Source organism: Petromyzon marinus, unplaced genomic scaffold, assembly GCF_048934315.1.
Source record: "Petromyzon marinus isolate PM22_M1 ecotype Great Lakes invasive population unplaced genomic scaffold, UKy_Petmar_22M1.pri1.0 PM_Scaffold_486, whole genome shotgun sequence".
NCBI lineage: Eukaryota > Metazoa > Chordata > Hyperoartia > Petromyzontiformes > Petromyzontidae > Petromyzon > Petromyzon marinus.
This window is the reverse complement of record NW_027423486.1, coordinates 20,571-46,194: the sequence shown is the minus strand read 5'-3', so window position 1 is coordinate 46,194 and position 25,624 is coordinate 20,571. Positions and strand designations below refer to the sequence as shown.

The following is a 25,624-nucleotide window of genomic DNA, read 5'->3' as shown; positions in this document are numbered from 1 at the left end:
TACCAGTGAAATATAAAAAAAAAATCAACATCCTAGACAAAAAAAAATCGATAATTGTAGGATAAGGCAAGCAGTGCATTTTACACACAGATTGATAGAATTAGGTTGTGATGATGCTGATGTACACGGTAATGCTAAATGTGGTACTATCTTTTTCACAGGCAAAACAAACAAGACACATGGTGGTAGCATTTTTGTTATGATAAAACATATTTTTTTACAAAAGGTACAGTGTTTATAAAAATTGCATTTGGAGAATATACACATCGTGAAAACTTCCACACAATAATTCATGATGTACATGATGTTGCTGCATTATCCATGGTGAATGAATTCGCTACGCTTTTTTTACATAGTTTATTTTAAACATATTTGTCTGCTATAGGAATATGTTTTTTATTGTAAGTGAAACTGATCTGCTCGTTAAATTATTTGTGTCATTTAGATAAGCCTGGTGATGATTTCAGAGAATTATTGCTGAAGCTGACATCATTAACACGAAACTACGACGCACGACCTGGAGAACCTGCAGTGTTTTTGCTGGAGAGGATGGTGAAGCCAATTCTGGTTCCCTACTACCGCCATCAAGAAACCAAGGAGCACGAGTTACTAGCGAGAGGCAAGCAGCACGAGGAGCTGATGAAGAGAGCACAGAGAGAAGGGATTACTTACAAGAAGCTCTTTGATCACATTGGAAAAAAAACACACCCCCGACTGGTTATTGTAGTGGGGACTCCAGACAGCGGTAAAACCATGTTGAGCAAATTCATTGTGCACAGCTTGCTGTCAGGTGAGAAAGTATTTGCACGACGCTTTGAGCACATCGTGCTCATAAGGTTCAGGGAGATAAATGATATTGGAGAGGTGTCACTGGCAGAGCTGTTTTCTAAGCTGCACTCATGTTTGGGAAACAAAGCGGATGAGGTTTTCGCAAACCAAGAGAGAACCCATTTTGTTATGGACGGGTTGGACGAGTTTGGAAAGCGCCTTGACTATGCCAATGCGTGCACCGATCCACGTAAGACGGCAACAGTAGAAGCCATCATTGCTGCCCTAGTGAATGAAAATCTCTTGCCCAAGGCCTCGGTCTTGATAACGACCAGACCCATTGCCATGGAACAACTGAGTCAAGTGAATGTTGATCGAGCTGTTGAAATCACTGGGTTTTCCAACAAAGATAAAATAGCATTTTTTAACAAATTTTACCAAGATAGGAGTCTAGCAGAAAGGGCACTCAAGCTCCTGCAGGAAAATGAAACAGTGAATACATTGTCCCAGAACCCTTCATTCTGCCATATAGCAGCCATTACACTGAAGGAACATTTACAAAAGTCTGAACATTCTGAGATTATCCTCAAATCAATGACCGACCTCTTCACACAATACGTGTTTGGGCTCATAGTACACCATGGACGTGGCAGCTGCTGTGCCAAGGAAATTGTATCGTCTCTTGGCAATATGGCTCTGAAGGGGGTTCAGCAAAACATCCAGATGTTCAGCCAAAAAGATCTAGAAGAGTTTGTTGTTAGTTCTTCTGAACTAGGAAGTACATTCATCAACAAAGTGTTCACATGTGAGGGCATTAAACAAGGGAGTTGTTATTCATTTTCACACTTGACAATGCAGGAATTCTTTGCAGCGATAGCTCTGCATCTGTCACATTCAACATGGCCAGTGAATGACGTCATCAAGGCTATTAAGGACAGCAAAGATGGGAGGTTTGATGTGTTTCAGAGGTTTTTTTGTGGACTGGCATCAAGCACTCCATGGAAGTTCTTTGAGGGTATCTTGGATCCTCCATCTGCAGATTATCAAAAGGAAATAATCGAGTGGCTCAATCGCAGCATGAAGAATCGGATGGTTGACAAACACAGGCTCAACAGTCTCCTGCACTGCGTGCACGAGCTGCACGACCGCAAGTCCCTGAGTGATGTCACTCGGTCCATGACTGAGATAGACCTGTCATTCACAAGGCTGTCCCTGCCAGACTGCGCTGCCATCTCCTGGATCCTGCTGCAGCGAGAAGAACCTGTGGAGACACTCAACCTGTTCGGCTGTGGCATCGGCACCGAGGAAATGAAGAGGCTTCAGCGTGGACTGCACAGATGTAAACATCTAGTGTAAGACTGGCACACCTTGCATTCACTACTTCACAAATTGTGTGTGCATAATTGTGCGTGATATCAACTCAGTTTCAATTGAGCACCAGGTGCAGTGTGTAAAACATCGCTACTCGGGAGACAAAAGCAGCCGGGCGTGATACTGGCCACCCACTCCATCATATGCCATGCCGGCTTTCATAGGTGCTCCCTAACGGCACTTTCCCCAGCAGTCTGTTAAGGCTATACGGCAGATCTTTGTCTATAAGAATCCTCACTTATTAACTGTGCATACAGTACAATGTAACTCCATTCTCACGTAAACACTCGGTCTTGCGTAGCCCAAGCATGAACACAAATTTTGACAAATTCTTCCCCTTTCCACTGCCATCATTGTCCTCACTCACTTCACTCCTCTCCCCGCACGCCACGCTCATCCCTCCCTTGATACCTCCCATTAACCCCCAATCTGCTCCTGCCTTCACTTTTTCCATAACCCATCCCCCACCCTTGCCCATACCTTCACTCTCCAGCCGCATACCCACTCCCACTCATCCACTGAGGGATGAGGTTCGGTGAGTGAGTGCGTGCCTGCTTGAGTTGGTGGGTGACTTGGTGGGTGGATCGATGAGTGAATATGTGGAGTTAAGTGAGGATGTGAGTTGCGTGTAAGTGGGTTGGTGAATGAGTGAATTAGTGTGTGAGTGGGTTGGTGAATGAGTGAATTAGTGTGAGTGGGTAAGTAAATGTACAGTGAGTAGGTGGGTCCACAGTGAATGCTGCACTCACTGTACGTTAAAGTACAAAAGGAAAAAAAAGTTATGCATATTCATGGATGCTGTAAAGTTTTCCATCATCTTCAGCAACATTTAATTAGCGATAATGATAGCCCTCACACTATATGCAGGGAGTGAGGTGACCTTAGGCCATACTGAGAAAATGTAGCCCTGATTGCGACTGCGGTGGAGAGTGAGGGTAACGGTTTGATCCACGTGTCCGATTCAAGCCCCTGGTTCACAGTGGATCATGGTCAGTGATTGTGCTCACCACTACAGAGACAGCTAATTGGTAATGGGTGTTAATCTTAGTTGTAAAGCATTAAAGAGACAATGATCCCCCAAGTAGCCCATATAAACTGGTGGGGAAAGTGAAGCCAGTGACAGGGAACAAGCACACACTATTACACTGCACTTTAGAGCACAAAGACAATCTCCCCGTGGAGCCTGCATACACTTTTGAGGCAAGTGCTGATCGCACTTCCCTGACCAGCACCGTCCTTGGCTGTCTTTCTCTCCCCATTGCTGATGTTGACACACCACCAGGTACTCATTTAAGGCAGAGTCACCCTACGGGAGTTCCAGGACCAGAATTTTTTTCATCACTCACCACTGATGCTGTTTACGGATATTGAACCCAGGTCACTTCGTTTGTAATGTAATGTGCCAACGACTTTCCCACCATTCCCCTAAACGCATATAAATACACAATCAAAGACACTCGTATATACACACAGACATGTACACACACAAACGTACACATAGTGTACATATAAACTCACACACTCCTACACATGTACAAGTACAGCCTTTGGTCAGTCTACTGCTGGATAAGGCACTCCCACACCATGCAGGTCTTGGGGGTTATTTGACCAGACATCACCAATCTTGTCAGTGTGGGTTGGTGTAGAGCATAGAGATGAATGTTGTTCCATTGCCATAACGCAGCTCCGCAGGCTACAACAACTGTTGTTATACATGTTAGTCTTGGGTAGAAGCACCATCCAGCCTCGAGCCTATTTAGATTTTCAGATTTATTAGACCTTACATGTGTAGTGTTCGATTTCACTCGGACAACTTTTGTCTTTCTTTGAACACCGTTTTATTTACAACTCTCAGCATGTCCTCAATATTTTACAGTATCCATGTCGCCACGGCTCGCTCGTTGTGCTTCACTCGACTCGCTCGCCACCTTGGTCTCTCCACTCCCCCACGATTACTTCGCTTACTCAGCCGCTAACTTCTTCATCTCTGCTCTCCTATATCACCGTCACTATGCTCTCTCCACTGCTAACTGCTTCGTCTCTGTTCAGCTTCGCTATCGCTACGCTCTCTCCACTGCTGGCTGCTTCTCTTCTTCAGCTCCGCTATCGCTACGCTCTCTCCACTGCTGGCTGCTTCTCTTCTTCAGCTCCGCTATCGCTACGCTGTTTCCAAGCTCCGTCTCCAATTCTGTCTCCCAAACTCTGTCTCTCCAACTCTCTGTCTCCAAGCTCTCCACACTTCAATTCCCCGCTGTTCACTCCAAGCTCTCCAACTTCAACAACCTTGCTCCAATTGCCGACCCCCCAATTTATCCCCGCTCTCATTACTCCCCAATTAATTAGTCCGTGTCCCAACGACGCTCCGCATCGTTCGAACCTGTTTCTCCTCCAGACCTTTAGGTGCCACTCTAGCCTTGGCAACAGCTCCAGCCAATCACAGCCGTCCTTGGTTCACCCAGCTTAATTGCCCTAATATAACCTGCACTGTATTTGCCTTCGCTACAGGCTGACCCAACATAACCCGTAGTGTCTGTGTTATCATGTAATCACGCTGAACACATCTTTGAATTCAAAGGGAAACCCATGGAGACGCGACCGCTGCACAGGCGTTAGTTCAGGGTTTTGCATATATAGATCTCGCAACCAGTCCGGATCATCTCCATCACCCGGCAACATCTCACTCTGTCCCGTTGCCAAACACGCCTCCCCTTCCGGACCCGGCGCTGCCGTTGCATGCGCCAACGTTGTACCCTCCAGAATGACGACCGATTCGTGTCCCACGTTTACAATTTGTATTAAAGGGTCGCAATTTGCCGGTACAATAGTCAAAGCCCCTACCAAAGTGGGCATCCGTGATACAGCATTTGAGGGCGTCAGCAATATACCCTCCTGTTGCTCGCCGAAAGGCAACTGTTTTTTAAAGCGCAGCGGCACAAGCATCTGCGTGCCAGGCGGAACGCGAACGGTGCGGCTCACCACGGCCTGCACCACGGCATTCGCAACCGCAAGCTTAAAAGACGTTCCCAAAAATTTTAGACATTTTCCCGATGGCAATTCCAAACACCCCTTTCTCTATAGAAATTCTAAGTGGCATCTTTTGCAAATAATCCGTTCCCAACAAACACGGTACCTCCAAGGCCTTGGAAACCAAAATATTCCCCGTAACGCTCACTTCGCCAATTTGATTCGTCGCAACCATACAACCCATAATACCGAGACTGCCACCATTTGCTACTATGCACGGCCCATCAACCGGTTCTAGGGCCTGGGGCAAAGTTGGCAATAAGCAAAAAGTTTGTAACGAGATAAGGGTCGCAGAAGCCCCCGTGTCAACAATAACTCTGACCATCACCCCTTGAATAAGTGCCATCACATCCGACGACCCCGGCGCAGCTCCCAAAACACGATGCACCAACGCGCCCCACACGTCCTGACCGTGCGCAACATACGAATGAGATGTGAATGGGTGAGATGACGCAGATTGGTGATGTGGAAAGAGCGGCCGTGTATTGAATGTATCGCGACTCACCCGGAATCCTCGGTCCTGGGAGAATCCTCGGTTGTAGCTGGTCGGCGCCCTTGGAAGGCCGCCCCTGCGCCACCAGCAGTCGCGGGCAACATGTCCTCTCCGTCCGCACTCGTAGTACATCCATACACCGCGGGGCGACGCAGCATGCCCGCGGGTGGCACCCCGGCCGCCGCTGCAATCGGCGGTGCCTCGCCCACCGCCACCGCGCTCTCGGACGCGGCAGCGCTCAGCAACAGCAGCTGCGCACCCACCACCGCTGGTTCATCGCGGAGGTCCAGGTTGACTTTGATGTTCCTGGCGATCTGTAGAGACATGTCATCGTCGTTGTTGCTGTCAGGAAGCGAAAGGACGACTCGTAGCTCCTTGGCCAACTGCAAAAGCTTCTCCTGCAGCAAGGAATCCAGGGCCTCCTGGTCCATCGCCAGGTATGCTACTTGAGCGAGGGCCAACAGCGCGCTGCGGAATGCAAGAGGGGATTCCATGTCCTCCCGCTTCCTTTGCTGGAATCTACGTTTGGCGACCGACCGCGGCTCGTACACCTTGCTCATTGCCGCGAATGCCCCATCCAGTGTTGACCTGACGGTGGCAGGGAATCCATTAAATGTCGCCAAGGTATCATCATCGAGGGCCGTCGGCAGTGCCCGCAGAGCGGCACCCTCAGTCCACTCCAGAGATTGATAAGCTGCTCGGAACCGTCTTGTAAATGCCGTCCAATCCCCAACTTTGGCCTCGAACCGCTGCACATGAAGTCGCCGTGCTGTTCCCGATGGTGGTGCTTCATCGTCGTCGGATTTCTCCAATCGCTCCGACCCCGCGGCAACATCTGCTGGTCGACTTGACACCGTCGGTTGCATCTGGTCCGATGTCACAAAGCAGTTAAACGCCTCCGTCAATGTCGCCATCCTGGCCTCCCACTGGGCCATGAGGACTCTCCAATCACTCGACGGTGCGGGGGTCTCGGCCTCGCTCGAACCGCTGTCTCATTCTCTAGACTCTCGTTCAACCAGGCCCTCCGGAGGAGTATCGGCCACTTGGCAGGACACGGGCAAGCACGTCCTCGTCGTTGCTGTCGTCGGATGAGTCCACCGGCACGTTCTTCTTCTTGGCCGCCTTCCTTGACATCTCGGCATGGTTCGTAGTCACTCTGACACGAAATGTAGTGTTCGATTTCACTCGGACAACTTTTGTCTTTCTTCGAACACCGCTTTATTTACAACTTTCAGCATGTCCTCAATATTTTACAGTATCCATGTCGTCACGGCTCGCTCACCGTGCTTCACTCGACTCGCTCGCCACCTTTGTCTCTCCACTCCCCATGATTACTTCGCTTACTCCGTCGCTAACTTCTTTGTCTCCGCTCTCCGCTATCACCGTCGCTATGCTCACTCCACTGCTAATTGCTTTGTCTCTGTTCACCGCTATCACCATCACTATGCTCTCTCCACTGCTAACTGCTTCGTCTCTGTTCAGCTTCGCTATCGCTATGCTCTCTCCACTGCTGGCTGCTTCTCTTCTTCAGCTCCGCCATCGCTACGCTCTCTCCACTGCTGGCTGCTTCTCTTCTTCAGCTCTGCTATCGCTATGCTGTTTCCATGCTCCATCTCCAACTCTGTCTCTCAAACTCTGTCTCTCCACTCTCTGTCTCCAAGCTCTCCACACTTCAATTCCCTGCTGTTGACTCCAACTTCAATTCCCCGCTGTTCACTCCAAGCTCTCCAACTTCAACAACCTCGCTCCAATTGCCGACCCCCCAATTTATCCCCGCTCTCATTACTCCCCAATTAATTAGTCCGCGTCCCAACCACGCTCCTCGTCGTTCGCACCTGCTTCTCCTCCAGACCTTTAGGCGCGACTCTAGACTTGGCAACAGCTCCAGCCAATCACAGCCGTCCTTGGCTCACCCAGCTTAATTGCCCTAATATAACCTGCACTGTATTTGCCTTCGCTACAGGCTGACCCAACATAACCCGTACTGTCTGTGTTATGTAATCACGCTGTTTCCACTATGCACCTTCCTACTCCACTACACATGTACACTAATATACACACTCTCATATATGAATATACACACACTCACTCACATGTACACACTTTACACACCCCTGTTTGAGTCTGCAGTTTTAATGTGACAGTATTTTTTTACATGAAAATGAATGCAAGGAATCTTCATATAATAAGGATTCACATTCATGAGGCGCAATTCATCCAGTGATATGAGTGCGCCATGGACAAATTAGTGAATATACGCATGTATGTGCGTTATTTACTTTCGTTACTGTGTGTGTATGTAGGTGTGTAGACGAGGAGTAGTAGTGTCGTGATTAGCGCTACGCTACGCTATGAACCCGGCGTCCCGGGTTCGATTCCCGCTCACGACCAACACCGGTGACGATTATCTGAACCGGACCTGGGCCTCCCTCTAGGTCGACTCAGCCTCAAATGAGGACCTGGTGCGGTGTGTAAACTTTGCCACTAAGGATACAAAGGCGGTCGGGGTGGTGTAGGTCACTGTTGTATATGTTGGTTGTGAAAATTTTGATGAAAATAATAAAAATTAAATGAAATTTGGAATTTGCGTAATTATCCGCAATTATGTTAGGTGATGCAATTATGCGCATAAATTATGCTAATTCGAGATATAATCATATTCATTAATGCTCGTGTGTGTGATTATGCTATTGCAATCCGTTATTATGATTAGGCCCCGCCTCGCTGACGAGGGTCGGATTATCAATCGGAATAATACAATTCTTCGTATGAAGTTATACAGGTGCTGTGAGCATGCCAGAGTCAGCTCGGCTTCCTTGTTTAACTTCGTATTATCGATCGGTATAATACAATTATTCTCGTTTTAACATTTACTGAGTGTATTAGTGTGTTTATGTCAGGTCTCCAAATTGAGATCTCAACGCAGAATACAGTTCTTATAAATAAGATTATTACGCACGAAATCAGGAAGGACACACGCAACCACTTCTGCGTTAATCAATTTTATTCTAAACAAAACTTTAACATAAGGATATGCGAACTCTCAAGCTCGGAATTTTCAACACAGCATCAACACAGTAAACATCAACGATTGCGTTGTTTCACTTTGACAACTGCACATATCATTAATTCCACTGCGTAACGCGAGCTTAATTGGTGATAGGGAGAGTCGTTAAAACATGCAGGCACGCTATTCTACACAAAAACCTTAACACTCTAATATGGAAATTTTTGTACTTGAAATTGTCAGCATAGTACTACAGGCAATGTTCATTTCATTGATCCATCTCTTCAACCCTCAATAATCACGTTGTTAATTGGGTAACGGAACAATTGATTGCTTCCTCTGGGTACCACGAGCATATGGAAAATACGAATAAAAAGTCCTTAGTAGTTCATCCGACGATATTCATGCGAAAAGGCAGTCAAAACAATTATTATTCTCAAAGGCAAAAGTATACGTCAATGGATTCATCGGCAAGATTATGCCATTAAAAGAAAACGAACGACTGAGATACTTCTAAATGACCGTATCCACGTAACTCAATAGGCAGCAATGTTCTTCACGATCAGCACCTTGGAATGTCACTCTTCTTGATTGTCCCGATATGCGTGTTGTGTGTCTTTGTGAAACAGACGCAGGGTGATGCGTCGTGAGGGTGAGAGTGTGGGGGGAGGGTTATACGAACTGCTTTGTTCTCTTGCTCGGGGCGTCGGCTTGGCTGCTCGTGCTGGCAGATACGGTCTCTTTCCACTGATGTAGTAGCTGCGCCGCACGTGCTCTCTGTGGAGATGCTCGAACGCGCTCTTTGCTGGTTCGCTGACTCTTTTGCTCATGGGCGGCTGGTCAGGCTCTTTCCATTGCTGGATGAGCCAAGTCAGCACACGCTTGGCTGCTGGCAGCTGGCACTCAATGTAGAATAAAAGTCTTTTAGCGATATTTCTTTCAGCTCTGAACTCACACTCGGTGGCACATCGCTACTCTGCCAGCCTCACATCCTCGGTTGATCGCGGGGCCCCCTTGGAGCCTGCCGCTCGCCACCCTCTTCTGGCGCTTGCTGAGCTGTTGTCTTGTTGAACTGTCGAGTGTGCTATTGTCGCTCACTCTCAAAACTTGAAAATTGTATTTGCACACCTCTTACACAACTCTGATAGCTTAGTATGATACAGCTTATCGCAATCCTCGATTCTGCAAGCGACTCAAAACATCAGGATGAATGTATAATAACTTTCAGCGATACTCTGTCTGCCCATGCCGAACTCAGCACCTAACGTCCCCTCGCCCCTCTTCTCTGCGGGACACAGCACCCATAGCTAATGTCTCGAGGCCATGCCTCGGAGCTGGCTTGATGTCTTCTTCCGAACGCTGTCTCGCTGTCCTTTGCGGAGCTTAAATGTGAAATTCCCTCTCCTCTCTCCGCGTCTCTTGCGAGAGAGAGAAAAAACAGATGCCCTCCCCGTCCGCTGTCTCACCGCGGTCGCGCGCGTGATTGCCCCCCTCCCCTCTTGGTGACCCCGGGCGGCTGTGTTACATCAAACAGGTTTGTTTGTGAATTGTCCTTTGGCAATCTGGAGATTTTGCAGATAGTCGCTAACCTCTCTTTGCCCCGGAGGTTATTATTTATTTATTTAAACGACCTTTTTACGATCTCGCGTTGCTGTTTGCTGGTCCTTGTCGTAGCGGTGTTTATTTATTTATTTCAGTTACTATTTTAAAAATATCGGCAAATATTATTATTGATTTTAATTGTGGAAAAAGGGCCATATACAACACCACCCACCCCCTCGTGTGCCGTTCCGGCCTTCATAGGTGCTCGCTAACAGCACTTGCCCCTACAGTCTGTTAAGGCTACACGGGGGATCTTTGTCTTTTTTGTAAGATGAGGTCTTGCAAAACAACACCCTTATGAACACAAACACGTTTCAGATTATAAAGGTACAGTGCAGTATAAATGAATGGATGATTGTGAGTAAACTCCTTTTTGTGAATGCCACCTATGATATATAAAATGTCTAACACAGAAGCATTGAACAATGAGCAGCTTTGCTCATGAACGTGTGTGCTCTGGTCACGTGCACCGCCATTGTGAGTGTCCCTCACTCACCGTGTGTTTGACTCCGCGGTTCCCGTGGGCTCAGTGAGTCAGCGCTGTCCCTTCCCCTGTCCACCCGGGTTTAGGCTGAGTGAGAACGAGATTAGAGACAGGGGACTCCAACTTTTAGCCGACGGGATGTTGGAGAGAGAAGGGAGTTTGGAGACGTTAGTGTTGAGTAATTTCCTGATGCACACACACTTATATAAGTACGCCTAAACAAATATATACACATATACAGACACAAAACACAAAGATATTCAGTAGCATAATAATGTTGTATTTTAACATCGATTTTAACATAATTTTTATGCACTTATCAATTAAGTTATTTGCCACACTTATTACAGCACTGTTAACCACTATTAAATAACAATACAATTACAATTGTCACATAACCAACTCTAACCAATGATATTGTTTTAAATTATATTATGTTAATATATTAGATCATCGATTATCCGGCAGCCAGATTTTCAAACACAACCAGATAATCGCATAATTATTTAAAATATCTTATTTTTGCATATTCTTAAATACGATTACATTTTGATTTAAAGCTTTTGTGACTGCAGTAATTCATATTTTTAGCTCTTTCAGTAAAGTCACGTTGAAGGGAAACAATAAAATAATAAAATATATATAATGTATTTTTTATTGTTTTATATATTTTATTATTTATTGTTTCCCTTCAACGTGACTTTACCGAAAGAGCTAAAAATACGATTAGATTTTTAGGTGTTCTGTATATATATTTAGTGTTATTAAATAGTTTGCGATCTAAAAATCGCTAAAAGTAAATATACAAAGACAAAATGAATATTCTGCTGTAAAAAGTGACTATTTACTCTTATTGGTTCTTTCGGTAAAGTCACGTAGGATGGAAATAATAAAATAATAAAAATAAAACATTATAAAATTATCACGACGTTTCGGCCACAACATTTACTAACCGCACTCACCACTCCAATATCAAAGACTCTGCATGGGGTGTACTATGCTCTTGTTAAACAACTTGTGCTTGACAACAACAACTTGTGTTTGTCAATAGTTGGACTGATGCAGCCTTCAGACCGGTGCTCTGGTGAATGCCGAATTCCACTCAATTTTCGCCAGATCGCACTTTATATTTTCTGTTTCTATGACTAGTTATTAGTCATGAAACATGTATATACGTGGAGTATTTTCATTGTTTAAGTTGTTGTATGTAGTGTGTAATGAACTGTATATATTATTTGACACTGAAATAAAGCATAGCTGCTTGTTTTGTCACGCACTTTGTGCCGATCGCCGGACTGGTTCAGCCTTTGGAGCGGTTTTACCGGTTTCATCGGATGTTGGAACCCAGATAGGCACGCTCTGGATATAATCAATGATCATCTGTATTTAATGTCATAGATTACAATTAAGAATTTTATATAATGAACGGCTGCAATCTTGACATTAATTGCCCACCCATACGTTTACATTAATAACACCACAACCTGACTCTTATTAAAGCCATAAATCACCAATGGCTCTTATTCGCCAACCCGATACATTTGAACATTATTTGATCCTTACCCAATATACAGTTTAAACTAGCCTTTGCCTCGTGATGGGTTACGTGGACATCTGTGAAAAAGAGCTTTTTAGCTTTTCAGATTCTCTAATATAAATAAATATTCAGATTTATATTCTGGCTCCTCTGCCTGTATCTAGTGGCCTTGCATGGACAAACGCGATTTTTAATACAAAATATTGCAGACCTCGCCAAATGCGGTGGGTTACGTTCCTGTAAAATGCCGTGTTGGACAAAGCCACATTAAACAATTAATAGACAAATAGGATTGCGTTCCTGGGTCCGAAATGATTACTCCCTCTGTTTAGCTGATTCTACGAGATTTCCACCCTTATTGTACTAAAAGGTGTTGAGTTGCTCTCCATTTCTTGTGAGTGTGTACACTTTTATTTTCCAGTTTCACCCCACTCAGTGCCTCTTCTCTCCCTGTAGTCTGATAGAGTGCTCACTGACGGACAAATCGATCCCAGCTCTCCATGACATCATGATCACCAACAAAGCATTGAGGAAGCTCGGGTAAGTTATGCAGCTTGTGTCTCATACGCGCTCTGATTGTTGCTACAAACAAAACAACTGAGATTCGTCAGTAACACTGTGGCCTTAGCAGGAGAAAATATGGAAAAGGCAACGTTTTGGAAATTGACCTTCACACCATGTTTGTGTGCTAAGAGAGCCATTGCCAGAAGTGGAGTGAGTAGTGGAGTGTATTCCAGTGCATTTAATATTCTCTTTGGTTCTTTCGGTAAAGTCACGTAGAAAATCTAATCAAATAATAATAATAGAATAGACGTTCCGATTGCAACACAAGCAACCATCATCAGGTAAGAATGAAAAAAATGGCAAACTTAGAAACACAATGCAACACAACACAGAACCGAACAGCACAACAGCCAACATCCCACCTGGTTGACCCCGCTCCTCCAAATAATGACAATATTCATTATCAGACCAATGAACATGACCAAACGACTGGAAATGCGCCTGATCTTAAATCTGCAAGATAAGCAGGCTTTAGCCTGGAGTGCTGAGACGGGTGACCACCGCACATAACCACAGGAGTTATAGGCAGCAGAGCTAAGTTGCAGACAACAGACTGCAGTGTGCAGCACAATCCACCGTTGTACTTCACTACGATCCTAGATCTGCAGTCCTTGCCATCACAGGCCTGCACTGACCCGCGTGGTGAAGTATGGTGAAACAGCTCTCATGGCATGGGGAGACCTTCATCCAGCATGGTTGTTGTGGGGGCTGCGTGGGTCTTTGTGTGAACCCGCGTCAGCGTGAACCTCTCTCTTGCTGCAGGGTGGATGGCACTCGCTTCAGTGAGGAAGGGAAGCAGGAGTTGAGGAGCAGATGGACTCACCGAGGAGGCCTGGATATTTAGATATAAGCTGAGAGGCCGTGCTGGCCCTGCAGCAGATGGAGCTGGTCCACGCACGACTTGAACAGCAGCCCGGCTCATTTTACCTCCATCGCTCCGATCGTCGACCCTGACTCTGAGACGACAATGAGCTGGGAGCTTTCTCTGTGAGCTCCACATGGAGCCAAGGGTGAACGCGACTCCAAGATGCTGATGAGTGTGGTGATTCCAATAATGTGTAATAATGTGTAAGTGTATTTATGAATATGTGGTATAGGGAAGCGATGTTGGTGGCATGTGGAAGGGGTGTCGGTGGCTTTTAAATGGTCTGGCAGCTCACCATTGTTTCACTGAGTAGGAATGTTTGTCATGAATGTGCGTACATAGGGGTGTGTATCACACTCATGCAGATATCCTCGTCTATTTATGTATGACTTCAATATTCACCCTCTATCTTTTTTATATTCATGCATTTTAACTTTCAGTTGCGCTATGATCGGTCTAAAAATAATCTTCCAAGCCGACTTCAGATATAAGAAATGTACTAACGATTGTTATAAAGTTGTTTTACTCTGAATTCTCTTTCATTGCTCTAATTGATTAGTTTTCGATTTTGGTGCCTCGGATCACACTTGCAATTGAAACTATCCAGGTTAAAAACCTGGCTAAACAAATACACTTGATATTTCTTATCTTTGATTATACACATCTGTATACCAAATAACAGCACTTCAGCCTCGAAATGCTTAACAACGTATCAATAATTCAATTTTAATGTATACATTTATTGGCAGACTGTCATTGTCTGGATGTGGTCTGGGAATGTTTATTGCTGTTGTTTTACTGCCTTTCCCAAGCTTGGGAACTGATGCAATTTGAACTTGCATACTTTTAGGTATTTGTTTAAGTAACGCCATGGTGGTGTGATGTCATCTTCCTCGCCTGGTATGCAAGAGTTCAGGGGTTGGATTTCGACCCTGACACCTGCTGTATAGTTGGAGTCTGCATGTTCTCTCCGTGGTCACTTGTTTTTTTTTTCCTCTGGGTTCTCCAGTTTTTCTCTCCATATTTAGAAACATCCGTTTACATGTATTTGCTGCTATAAATTTTCAAGTGATAATCCACTTCCTCGAGCTATTATTAGTGGCTTGCTTCTGAAAAATTAGATAATAGCTCTGGGCCTTTCCTGGTAAGATAAAAAAAAGAGTTTAGTTTCATTTGTATATTTTAAGTGATTTGTTCACCTTTACTTTACTGTGCACTCTTATCGTGTTGTATTGTATTGGTTGTTGTAACTTTTGTCCTATCTCTACTGCACTCATTGCATTACTCCAGTATAAATGTTCAGATTCTGCTATTAAGTGTAGATTTATATTTATATACTCAGCCTTAACTGAGTATCCATCGCAGTGTGTAAACATCAGCACTGGGGAGACAAAGGTGGCCGAGCGTGGCACTGGCCACACCACACCGTCGTGTGCCATGTCAGCCTGAATAGGTGCTAACTAACTGGACTTTCCCATACAGCTTGTGGAGGCTACATGGGGAATCTGTGTATGTTTCCTCGTGTGTGTGTGTGTACTGTATATGGGGGATCTGTGTTGTACTTGTGTGTGGGGGTAGCCGTGGTTTAGATGGTGATGATGAAACACGGGAACAGAGAAGAGACTCCCAGCGACTCCACTCCTCCGCTCCCAGTGTCAGCGCGTTGAGCTTTTGATGCAGGAGGTTTAGGAAATGTCCATTTGTCTGACTCCACTTGCTTCTCTTGCTTGTCAAGCATTCTAACTTCTCGCATGGACTACGTGCTGGAGAATACAAACTCGGTGTAACTCACAAGAGGACTCTCCTGGTTACTCATGCGGCGTTGCCATTTAAATATTTCAATGTTATTGAATAGTTTTGATATTGTGCGCAATGCTATCATCGACCGTACTAATGGTGTCACGAGACTAATAACATAATGTTTGGATATCTCACGGTGCAGTGCAAGCATTTGTGTTCGATAGCGGCCCACAAAAGTGGATATCACAGAGCTACCAGTCAAATGCATTCCACTAACACTCGGTTTCAGACAGACCCATAAACTGAGATATCCGCAGACTCACATTTAGATATAAAGACTCATATAGACACAAAAAGACAAACAGAGAAATGTACTCACACTGAGCTAGAGACTTACAGGGATGCATAGACTCACACAAGGCACACAGTCTCGCTTCGACAAACACACTCACAAAGAGACTCATATCAACTCAAAGCTACAGACTCACGAAAACGTCCAGAGAATCATACAGAGAGCCCCCCCCCCCCAACTAGCACCGCCCACTCTACCACTAGGGATGCCCATTCCATCATGAGACCCGCACACTCCCCAACGAGGCCCGCCTACTCCCTCACTTAGCCCAACCCACTTCATCACTAACCCAGCCCACTACCATTAAGATCTGCCAATTTCACAGCTTGCCACGCCCACTATACCACTAATCCCTCCCACTATTATCCCACTCCTAGTTAATTTTCTGATCTTTAACCGTCTGGACCACTGTTATTCTCGTCGTCTTGGTCTCCCTGAATCAACCCTCACTCTCCTCCACAAATACAACATTCTTCCACACAAGTTATTTTCAATCTACCATTTATTTTTTACATTTTACCTCTCCTACTTCAACTTCACTGGCTTCCCGTTCACTACCGCTGCCTTTTAAAATGCCTGATGCTCATCTTCAAATCTTTCTAGGGCCTTGCCCTACCTCATCTTGCCCCTCATCTCCTTCCATGTGCCCTCTCGTCCTCTCCGTTCCCAATCTTCCCTGTCCCTCCATCTCCCTACGCCCAATCCTTCTCTCTGGACACCTCCACTGGAATAACTTTCCCCAGCACATTAAGCAGTCCCCCTCCTTAACCTCATTCTGTTCCTCTCTTAAAGCCTCACCGCTTCTCCATTTCCCATTCTCTACCCCTCCCTCCCCTATCATTTTGTCTTCTGTTTTCAGATGGCTGATGTAGATGCAGAGTAACAACTACAATTTCACATTCAGGTGGTCAAGCCAGATAACCACGTCAAGAGTAGCGCAGTGTGTCATTGTCATGTGGATCGGACATTGCTTCATTGTATGTTGATTGGTCTGTTCTGGATGACCACAGTTGAACACTGGAGAGTTTTAATTTTCCATTTGTGCATCAGCTATCTGCATCTGCCATGGTTTGTGCAGTGGATGCGGTTTAGGGTGGACCATGAGCTTCTTGGAAGATCAAACCCAGGGATCTGCCTTGGGCCTTTCACAAGGTGTTCGTTAACATCTCGCCACCAGATGAAGTGAACACCACTACGGTGTGTTCGGGATGGGTGTTCAGTCGTGATCATTTTAATCCATTCTATCTCACACCTGCCCACCGTGTCGTGGCAGTTTTTCTGTTTTTCCTGCATTGCATTTTTTATTTTAGAAAATATTTAATCTGGAAAATCCATTGCGATAGAATATCTTACGTGCAACGGTGCAAAGGAATATCAGGTGGAGCAGTTGCAGTGCTTAGATGCACCACACGACAAACCCATGGCCTGAAAGCAGTCGAGTGAAGAAGAATCAGTCCTGCCCCCCCTCGCTTCACCAACCCATACAGGGCGTAATGGTGAAATATAGAAAAAAAGCATTTACTCGTTGGTTCTATTCGGTAAAGTCACGTAGGTAAAAAAGAAAATAACAAAAATCACGACGTTTCGGCCACAACACAAGTGGCCTTTCAGGTGAAGGGACCGTGCTGTCATGAGGACAGCGTTGGAGTGAAGACAGCCAAGCCCAGGTCGCGTCCTTTAAGCTATGTGGGAGGAAGCAAAACGCTTGACAAAGGAATTCGCATAAAAATGAGCATGATGTACGTAGGAGGTGCATGGGCCATGATGGACCAGGAGCGGGTGGGGACCATGACGGACCAGCAGCGACCGAATTCGCGAGCACAAATCAGATTTGAAACACGGCAGAACGAATTCTGCCGTAGCTGACCACTGTTACAACGCTGTGGGTGATCACGATATAGTTTTCTCCGATACCAAGGTTCTCTGCAAACCCACGGGTTTTTATCAGAGATTTGTCCACGAGGCAATTCAGATTTACAAACAGACACAATTTCAACCGAGAGGATGATTTCAAATTAAGCAATCATTGGAAAGATGTTCTAAATCAAACCACACATTAAACAAATTTTCAATGGTACAGTAATTTTTTCTTCAAGTAGTGGTATTCCAAACTTTCACAGCTGCATATTTCACTCCACACACTCCACTCACTCACTCACTCCGCTCACTCACTCACTCCACTCACTCACTCCACTCACTCACTCCACTCACTCCACTCACTCACTCCACTCACTCCACTCACTCACTCCACTCACTCCACTCACTCCACTCACTCACTCCACTCACTCACTCACTCCACTCACTCCACTCACTAACTCCACTCACTCACTCTACTCCCCCCCCCCCCGCTGCTGGTCTGTCATGGTCCCCACCCGCTCCTGGTCCATCATGGCCCATGCACCTCCTACGTACATCATGCTCATTTTTATGCTAATTCCTTTGTCAAGCGTTTTGCTTCCTCCCACATAGCTTAAAGGACACGACCTGGGCTTGGCTGTTTTCACTCCAACGCTGTCCTCATGACAGCACGGTCCCTTCACCTGATGAAGGCCACTTGTGTTGTGGCCAAAACGTCGCGATTTTTGTTATTTTCTTTTTTACCTACGTGACTTTACCGAATAGAACCAAAGAGTATGGATCCTTGCAGTCACGAAAGCTTCAAATCTAGAATTGATAACCTCTACGGGGAGGGCTTTCACCTATCTGTTAGCGCTTTCAACAGACAACGGGACAATAAGTCAAAGCTCATCGAGACGCTGACCTTCCTCAAAAGATGCCGCGACAACAAGGTAATACCCATCGCTTTCACACTAACATCTGCTGCTGTATCCTCACCGAATTCTAAACAGATTCTGTTTAAGGCCAGCCTATCTTTTATCTCAGAGAGGATAAGACTACTCCGTTTTGACTCGATACTTTAGACAAGACTCTCCTACAAGCTCATTTAACGCTAACACAAAAATGTCACCTGCTGATTGGAACCACGTAGACAACATGACTGCTTCTTCTGCCGATTCACTTTCAGTCAAATACAAAGCTAACTTGATTTCTAAATTCAACCACCTATCGAAGAAGAACCCAGTCCCACATATAACAAAACTAGACGTTAACAAAATCGTCATTAATCAGAGTAGCACCCCGATTTCGGACAATCTGAAAACAGTACTGGCTAGAGGGCTAAATTTTGCTGTCACCCCGAAACATTCCTGTAGATATCTTTCAGGTCGATGCGGCCCTTAAAGGCATAGGACACATCCAAGCTGACGTTGCGAGAGCTGAAATATCCACTATTCCTAAGAATGCTAAGAAATGTTGATTTAAAGCTTTCGTGACTGCAGTAATTCATATTCTTAGCTCTTTCGGTAAAGTCACATTGAAGGGAAACAATAAAATAATAAAATATATATATAAAACAAGAAAAAAATTCTCACGACGTTTCGACCATAACACAAACCATCGTCATCAGGTGTGTCGGTTTGCATACATTTATTTATTTTTAAACGGTGTATTTTAAACGGTGTTCTTTGTAAGCCATCTGGCTACCATGAGAGATTCGTTCATGAGGCTATCCACATATACAAGCACAGAGACAATTTCAACCGAGAAAATGGATTCTGGCTTAGCAATCATTGGAAAGATTTGATAAACCATTTCAGGTCTTAATTGATTGTTCACGCTTACAGTGGCTTTCAGACAGCATACATTAATTTTTCGTCTCCCCCCTCCTCTTTTCAGAACATAGATGGACTAGTCCTTCTAAATAAACTGCCAAATCGCTGCACGTGGCGCTGACGTTTTTTATAAATATATAAATGCACCGTTTAAAAAATAAATAAATTTATGCAAACCGACACACCCTGATGACGACCGTTTGTGTTATGGTCGAAACGTGAGAATTTTTTTTATTGTTTTATATATATTTTATTACTTTATTGTTTCCCTTCAACGTGACTTTACCGAAAGAGCTAAGAATAATGCTAAGAAACCCATTAGCAACACAAGCAAAAATGAACGCTCTGAACTCGCGAATTTAAAAACCAGAAGTGATATAGTCATCCTCTCAGCCGACAAAGGCAACGCTACTGTAATTATGGATAAAGATTCGTACAACAACAAAATCCAGAACCTACTCAACGATGGAAGTTACTCAAACATTAAAAATGACCCTACTAATAGCCTAACTATAAAAACCAACAAGATCATCACAAGTTCGACCTCCCTAATCGAACCAACTAAACGTCCCTCCTTAAAACCTTCTGCTGCAAGACCCCCTAGATTCTATGGTCTCCCCAAGATTCATAAAGAAGGCACTCCACTACAACCCATCGTATCCACGATCAACTCCCCTACCTATAAGCTAGCATGTTTTCTGTCAGATACCTTGCTACCTTTCACTGGCAAAACCTCAGCAGTACTTAACTCAGCTCATTTGGTCTCTATGGTCAAAGACGTTGTACTGTCCCCTGACGATATCCTTGTCAAGCTTCGATGTGGTCTCCCTGTTCACCAAGGTCCCGGTACCTGATACCATTGAAATAATTGAAAATTTGGTCCAACATGGACTAGACCCCGATACACCTGCGCTGATTAGACACTGCCTCACCAATACCTACCTACTTTACTTGGAATGGCAGCTTCTACAAACAAAATTAGGGTATCCCCATGGGTTCTCCATTATCACCAGTGATAGCCAATGTTTTCATGGAGAAATTTGAATCAGATGCCATCCAGACTTCCACCCTCAGACCTTCCCTGTGGAAGAGATATGTGGATGACACTTTCGTCATTTGGCCACATGGCCTCCCAGCTTTGAACCTTTTCCTACACCACATCAATTCTAGACATCCCGCCATCAAATTCACCATGGAAGTGGAGAAAGATGGCAAGCTACCATTCTTGGATGTTCTGTTTGAGAGGAGACCTGATGGCTCACTGGGGCATTCGGTCTACAGGAAACCCACCCACACAGATTCCTACTTGAAACCTGATTCCCACCACCACCCAGCTCAAAATAATTATCTCATCAAAACGTTATACCACAGGGCACATTGCATTTCGGACCAACACCACCTGACCAGTGAATTAAAACATGTACACCTGGCCCTCAAGAGAAACGGATACTCTGACCATACCATCCGCCAAGCTGTTTCTCCCTCCATACAGAAACAACCACTTGATACTCCGGTCAAAACCATCACTCTACCATATATAGCAGGCGTTACTAAAAAGATCTCCAAAATTCCAAACAAACACAAGATCCTGGTCCGGTTCAATACAGTGCACAAAATCCGTGACCTGATCCCATCCGTGAAGGATGTCGTTCCTGACTTACAGTACCCCGCGGTTTACAAATTGAGCTGCACTTGTGGTGATTGCTATATCGGGGAGACGAAGCGACATGTCTGACAGAATTCGCGAGCACAAATCAGATTTGAAACACGGCAGAACGAATTATTCTGCCGTAGCTGACCACTGTTACAATGCTGTGGGTGATCACGATGTAGTTTTCTCCGATACCAAGGTTCTCTGCAAACCCACGGGTTTTTATCAGAGATTTGTCCACGAGGCAATTCAGATTTACAAACACAGACACAATTTCAACCAAGAGGATGGTTTCAAATTAAGCAATCATTGGAAAGATGTTCTAAAACACTCACTCCACTCACTCACTCCACTCACTCACTCCACTCACTCACTCCACTCACTCACTCCACTCACTCACTCCATCCACTCACTCACTCCACTCACTCACTCCACTCACTCACTCCACTCCACTCACTCACTCCACTCACTCACTCTACTCCCCCCCCCCCCCCCCGCTGCTGGTCCATCATGGCCCATGCACCTCCTACGTACATCATGCTCATTTTTATGCTAATTCCTTGGCCAAGCGTTTTGCTTCCACACAGCTTAAATGACGCGACCTGGGCTTGGCTGTTTTCACTCCAACGCTGTCCTAATGACAGCTCGGTCCCTTCACCTGATGAAGGCAACTTGTGTTGTGGTCGAAACGTCGTGATTTTTGTTATTTTCTTTTTTACCTACGTGACTTTACCGAATTGAACCAAAGAGTATGGATCCTTGCAGTCACGAAAGCTTCAAATCTAGAAAAAAAAGCATTACTACAGATAATACATAGGAAGGCCTTTATCTAGCAGTACAGCAAGTGGGTCTGTGAATTCCATCTGGTTGCAGAACTGTGAGTGTTATTCTCTCATGTGCAAGGTGGAGTTTCTCCCGGTACTCCGGTTCCCTCCCACACAAAGCCAAACACCTGTTTCATGGAAATAGTCAGCCGTCCCAGGGCAGGCTTAAAAAAATTAGTCTTGGGATGCCAGTGATGTTATCGCAGATAGATGGACAACATTGTTATTATCATATTTGAAATTCTCTCTCTCTGCTAAGAGCACTCTTTCCCTCTCCTCCACACAAAAAGCTGAGACAAAGAACCCCTAATAGCCATACAGGCTCTAGAGTCAAGTGCTCTTTGGGAAAATGGCTCAGCCTATTTCTTATCTCGTAACACCCATGTCCCCAAAATGCAGCTCTCCCTTGAGCGCCGTCTTTAGCAAATACACTCGGCTCCACATTCTCCTTTACTGCATCAATCCATCTCTTTTCCAGCCTGTGTGATGTCCGTTTATAACCCTCTATCTGCCCCAACATAAGCTACTTGAGCATGTGGAGGCTGGGTATGTTGGCTAGATGACCCAGTCAACTCAAGCATTGCCCGTTGGAAGAGCTCACGTGATGTGAGCTCACAATCCAGCCTGGTTAAACCCAGGATGGATGGGCATAAGTAGGAGAGGGGGACGATGCCAACCCCAACTGCAAGCGATGATGAAATTATTTATTACAACTTTCATCAGCTGGCTGAAACCAGGCCACTGTCGGTTTTAATGGGGTCCGAGATGGACACCCACCACCAGAGTGGAAGACTCTCAAGCGCATCTTCCTGTGACCAAGCCACCATTACCTGACTCCCGATAATGGGAGGTGAGCCCACCGTTACTTGAGATTCGCAGCTTCCCACACCGCATTCATTGTTTTATTCAAAAGAAGAGCCACTCCCTGTTTTGCAGTTTCCAATCCCATGTTTAGGACTGTCCATGCCTCAGTGGTTGGTACTATGCAACCTACGACTAAAATGGACATCCAGAACGCAATGAGAAGAGGCACTCGAGAACAAGGAGACGAGGAAGTATGAAGAGGAAATCTTCAGCAGAATCAGGGGGGAAAATTTTAAAAACCTTAGTATAGCAGGGAGAGAGATCGCGGAGACACGGACTTTGGAGACAACTCGGTGTTTATTTACCAGCTTCACATTCCCTATTGCCATACTAAAACTGAAGGGCCTTTGCTATTGATGCCCGTAGGGTCTGGAATGCTATTGCCAATAAACTGCAACTTGAATCACCACCTATGAGATCTTCACTCAAAACTGCTCTAGAGGAGTTGTACAACCCTAGCTGCCACTGCTATTCAGTGGCCTAAAATATGGCTCTAGATTTTGGTGTTATAATTAATTTATGTAGTTTATTGTAAAAAATTCGGTCACAGTCCCTATGATCACTGTTACATTGGATTTATGGGTTTTATTTTGGTGATTTCGAAAAGGTTTTTTTTTGTTTTGGCCATGTTTTTGTTTATTGTAGTACGGAGTTGACTGATGGCCTTAATCTTAGTTGTCTTATGGTTGTTGTTATTTTGACTTGCATCCCACTGGGATTTTTGCGCACAGCGTTGGTGTACGGTGCTATTTCAGGAATATTTTGATATTTTTTTCCTGTATTTTTTGTTTGCACAGTCACATAATCACTTTAAGACGTTTTCTTGTTCATGTTTTTTGTTTGTTGCGGTTGCACCCGATTCAAGAGCCGAATGGCTCACAGGGCTACACCAAATAAATGAACTATGAACTTATTATTGGTACTTACAGCACACACGGCGTCGCTAGGCAACCGAGCGCGAGGAAAGGGGGGGGGGGGTAGAGATGGTGTTTCTTCATTTGAGTTTAGAAAAAAGTTGATTTGCAAATTGCAGCAACAAAAACATCATCGTCAACATAATGACTCATTCCTATTGGATTCCAGTTATGGTGGTTGCTTTGGTGACGGTGGTTACTACGATGATTGCTGTGGTGATGGTGGTTTGCTGCTAGAGTGAATGTGGTTTCTATGCTGTGATTGCAACTATGTTGATGGTGATTGCTGTATTGTAGTTGCCATATTGGTGGCTGTGGTGATGGTGGTTGTTGCTAGACTGATTGTGGTTGCTACGCTATGGTTGCTGACAGTGATGGTGGTAACTACGGTGATTACTGTGGTGATGGTGGTTGCTGCTATGGCGATGGAAGTTGCTATAATCATGGCGGTCTCTATGGTGACCATCGCGGTGATGTTGGTTGCCGCGATTGCTACGGCGGTTGCCGTGGAGATGCACGCAGTGGTCCTGGCAGTGGGGCAGATCCAGGAGCTCTTGGGCGAAAGACTCCTGGGTGCGAGTCCAGGACAAGACGCGAGACTCTCCGCTGGAGAACTCCGCCTTGAGAGATTCACAGTTACGCGATCAGAGCTGCCTCAACGCATCCAGGGGGTCCTGAGAGAGACACGGAGACTCGGGGACTCGCACAGAGACGCACGCAAAGACTCGCAAATAAACTCACCTCATGATTCACAGACTCGCACAGAGACACGGAGACACACGGAGGCTTACACAGAGACTCACAGAGACTCAGCTTCACGAGCAGCGCTGCCATTCGCTCACAACTCGCCCACCCGCTCACCCACTCACCCTCACACTCACCCACCAGCCAGTTACCCATTCACCACCCAGCCATTCACCTACCCCTTCACCACCCACCCACTCAACCGCCCGCTCACCCACTCGCTCACCCAGCCGCTCATCCACTCGCTCACCCAGCCACTCACTACCTAACCGCTCACCCCCTAACCCACCCACCACTCATCCACCTACCCGCTCACCCACTCACCACTGGCTCACCAACTCGCTCGCCGATTTGCTCACCACTCACTCGTCCACCCATTCACTCGCTCACCCACGCTCTCAACCACTCACCCACTCACCATCCACCCATTCCTTCATTCATTCACACACTCACCACCCACCCACTCACCAACCCATCCGCTCACCTACCCAACTGCTCACCCACCCACCCGCTCACCCACCCACCCGCTCACTCGCCCACTCACCCGCTCACTCACCCACCCTCTCACACACCTGTCATCTGCTTATCCACCCACCTGCTCACCCACCCGCTCACTCGCTCACTCACCCACCTACTCACACACTCACCATCTGCTTACCCACCCGCTCACCCACTCACTCACACTCTCACCCACCCGCCTGCCCACCCGCCCACCAACCATACCCGCTTACCAACCCAAGTGCTCAACCACCCACCTGCTCACTCACCCACCCACTCACACACCTGCCACCTGCTCAACCACCCATTCGCTCACCCACTCACTCACACACCCACCCACCCACTCACCACCCACCTGCTCACCCACCCATCCATACACATTCACCCGCTCACTCACCCGCTCTTGGGAGGATAGACTTTTAGTTAGTAAAACATCTGTAAACAAATCAGGATTACTTGTTTTACAGATGATAAAATAGATCAGTAGACAGGGGCTGTATGCGTTTCTACATTGTAATTTATATTCTGCACAAAGGCGACTCCACAGCAGCTGTGGCGAGGCAAGGCCGGCGATCACGAGAGCCAGATGACAGCAGATAACTCGAGAGAAGCACGCGTTATCGTCTAGCTGTGGGTGTGCTCAACTGCGCG

The 25,624-nt window shown here is 45.8% G+C and overlaps 1 protein-coding gene across 3 annotated transcripts in view; it reads left to right on the top strand.

Annotated features, from left to right (window-relative positions):
* Nucleotides 1-14,247, top strand: part of LOC142905295 (NACHT, LRR and PYD domains-containing protein 3-like) — a 30,427-nt gene extending 16,180 nt beyond the window's left edge. Inside the window, exons 4-6 of one of the 3 annotated variants that reach the window (XM_076064493.1) lie at nucleotides 446-2,120; nucleotides 12,743-12,826; nucleotides 13,613-14,247. In XM_076064493.1, the coding sequence (XP_075920608.1) occupies nucleotides 446-2,120; nucleotides 12,743-12,826; nucleotides 13,613-13,694 (1,841 nt within the window). In that variant the 3' untranslated portion in view covers nucleotides 13,695-14,247. Of the gene's footprint in view, nucleotides 1-445; nucleotides 2,121-10,903; nucleotides 10,923-11,748; nucleotides 12,511-12,742; nucleotides 12,827-13,612 lie in introns of those variants that run through there. The other 2 variants (XR_012940745.1, XR_012940746.1) reach the window with 2 other exon arrangements.
* The last annotated feature ends 11,377 nt before the right edge of the window (nucleotides 14,248-25,624 follow it).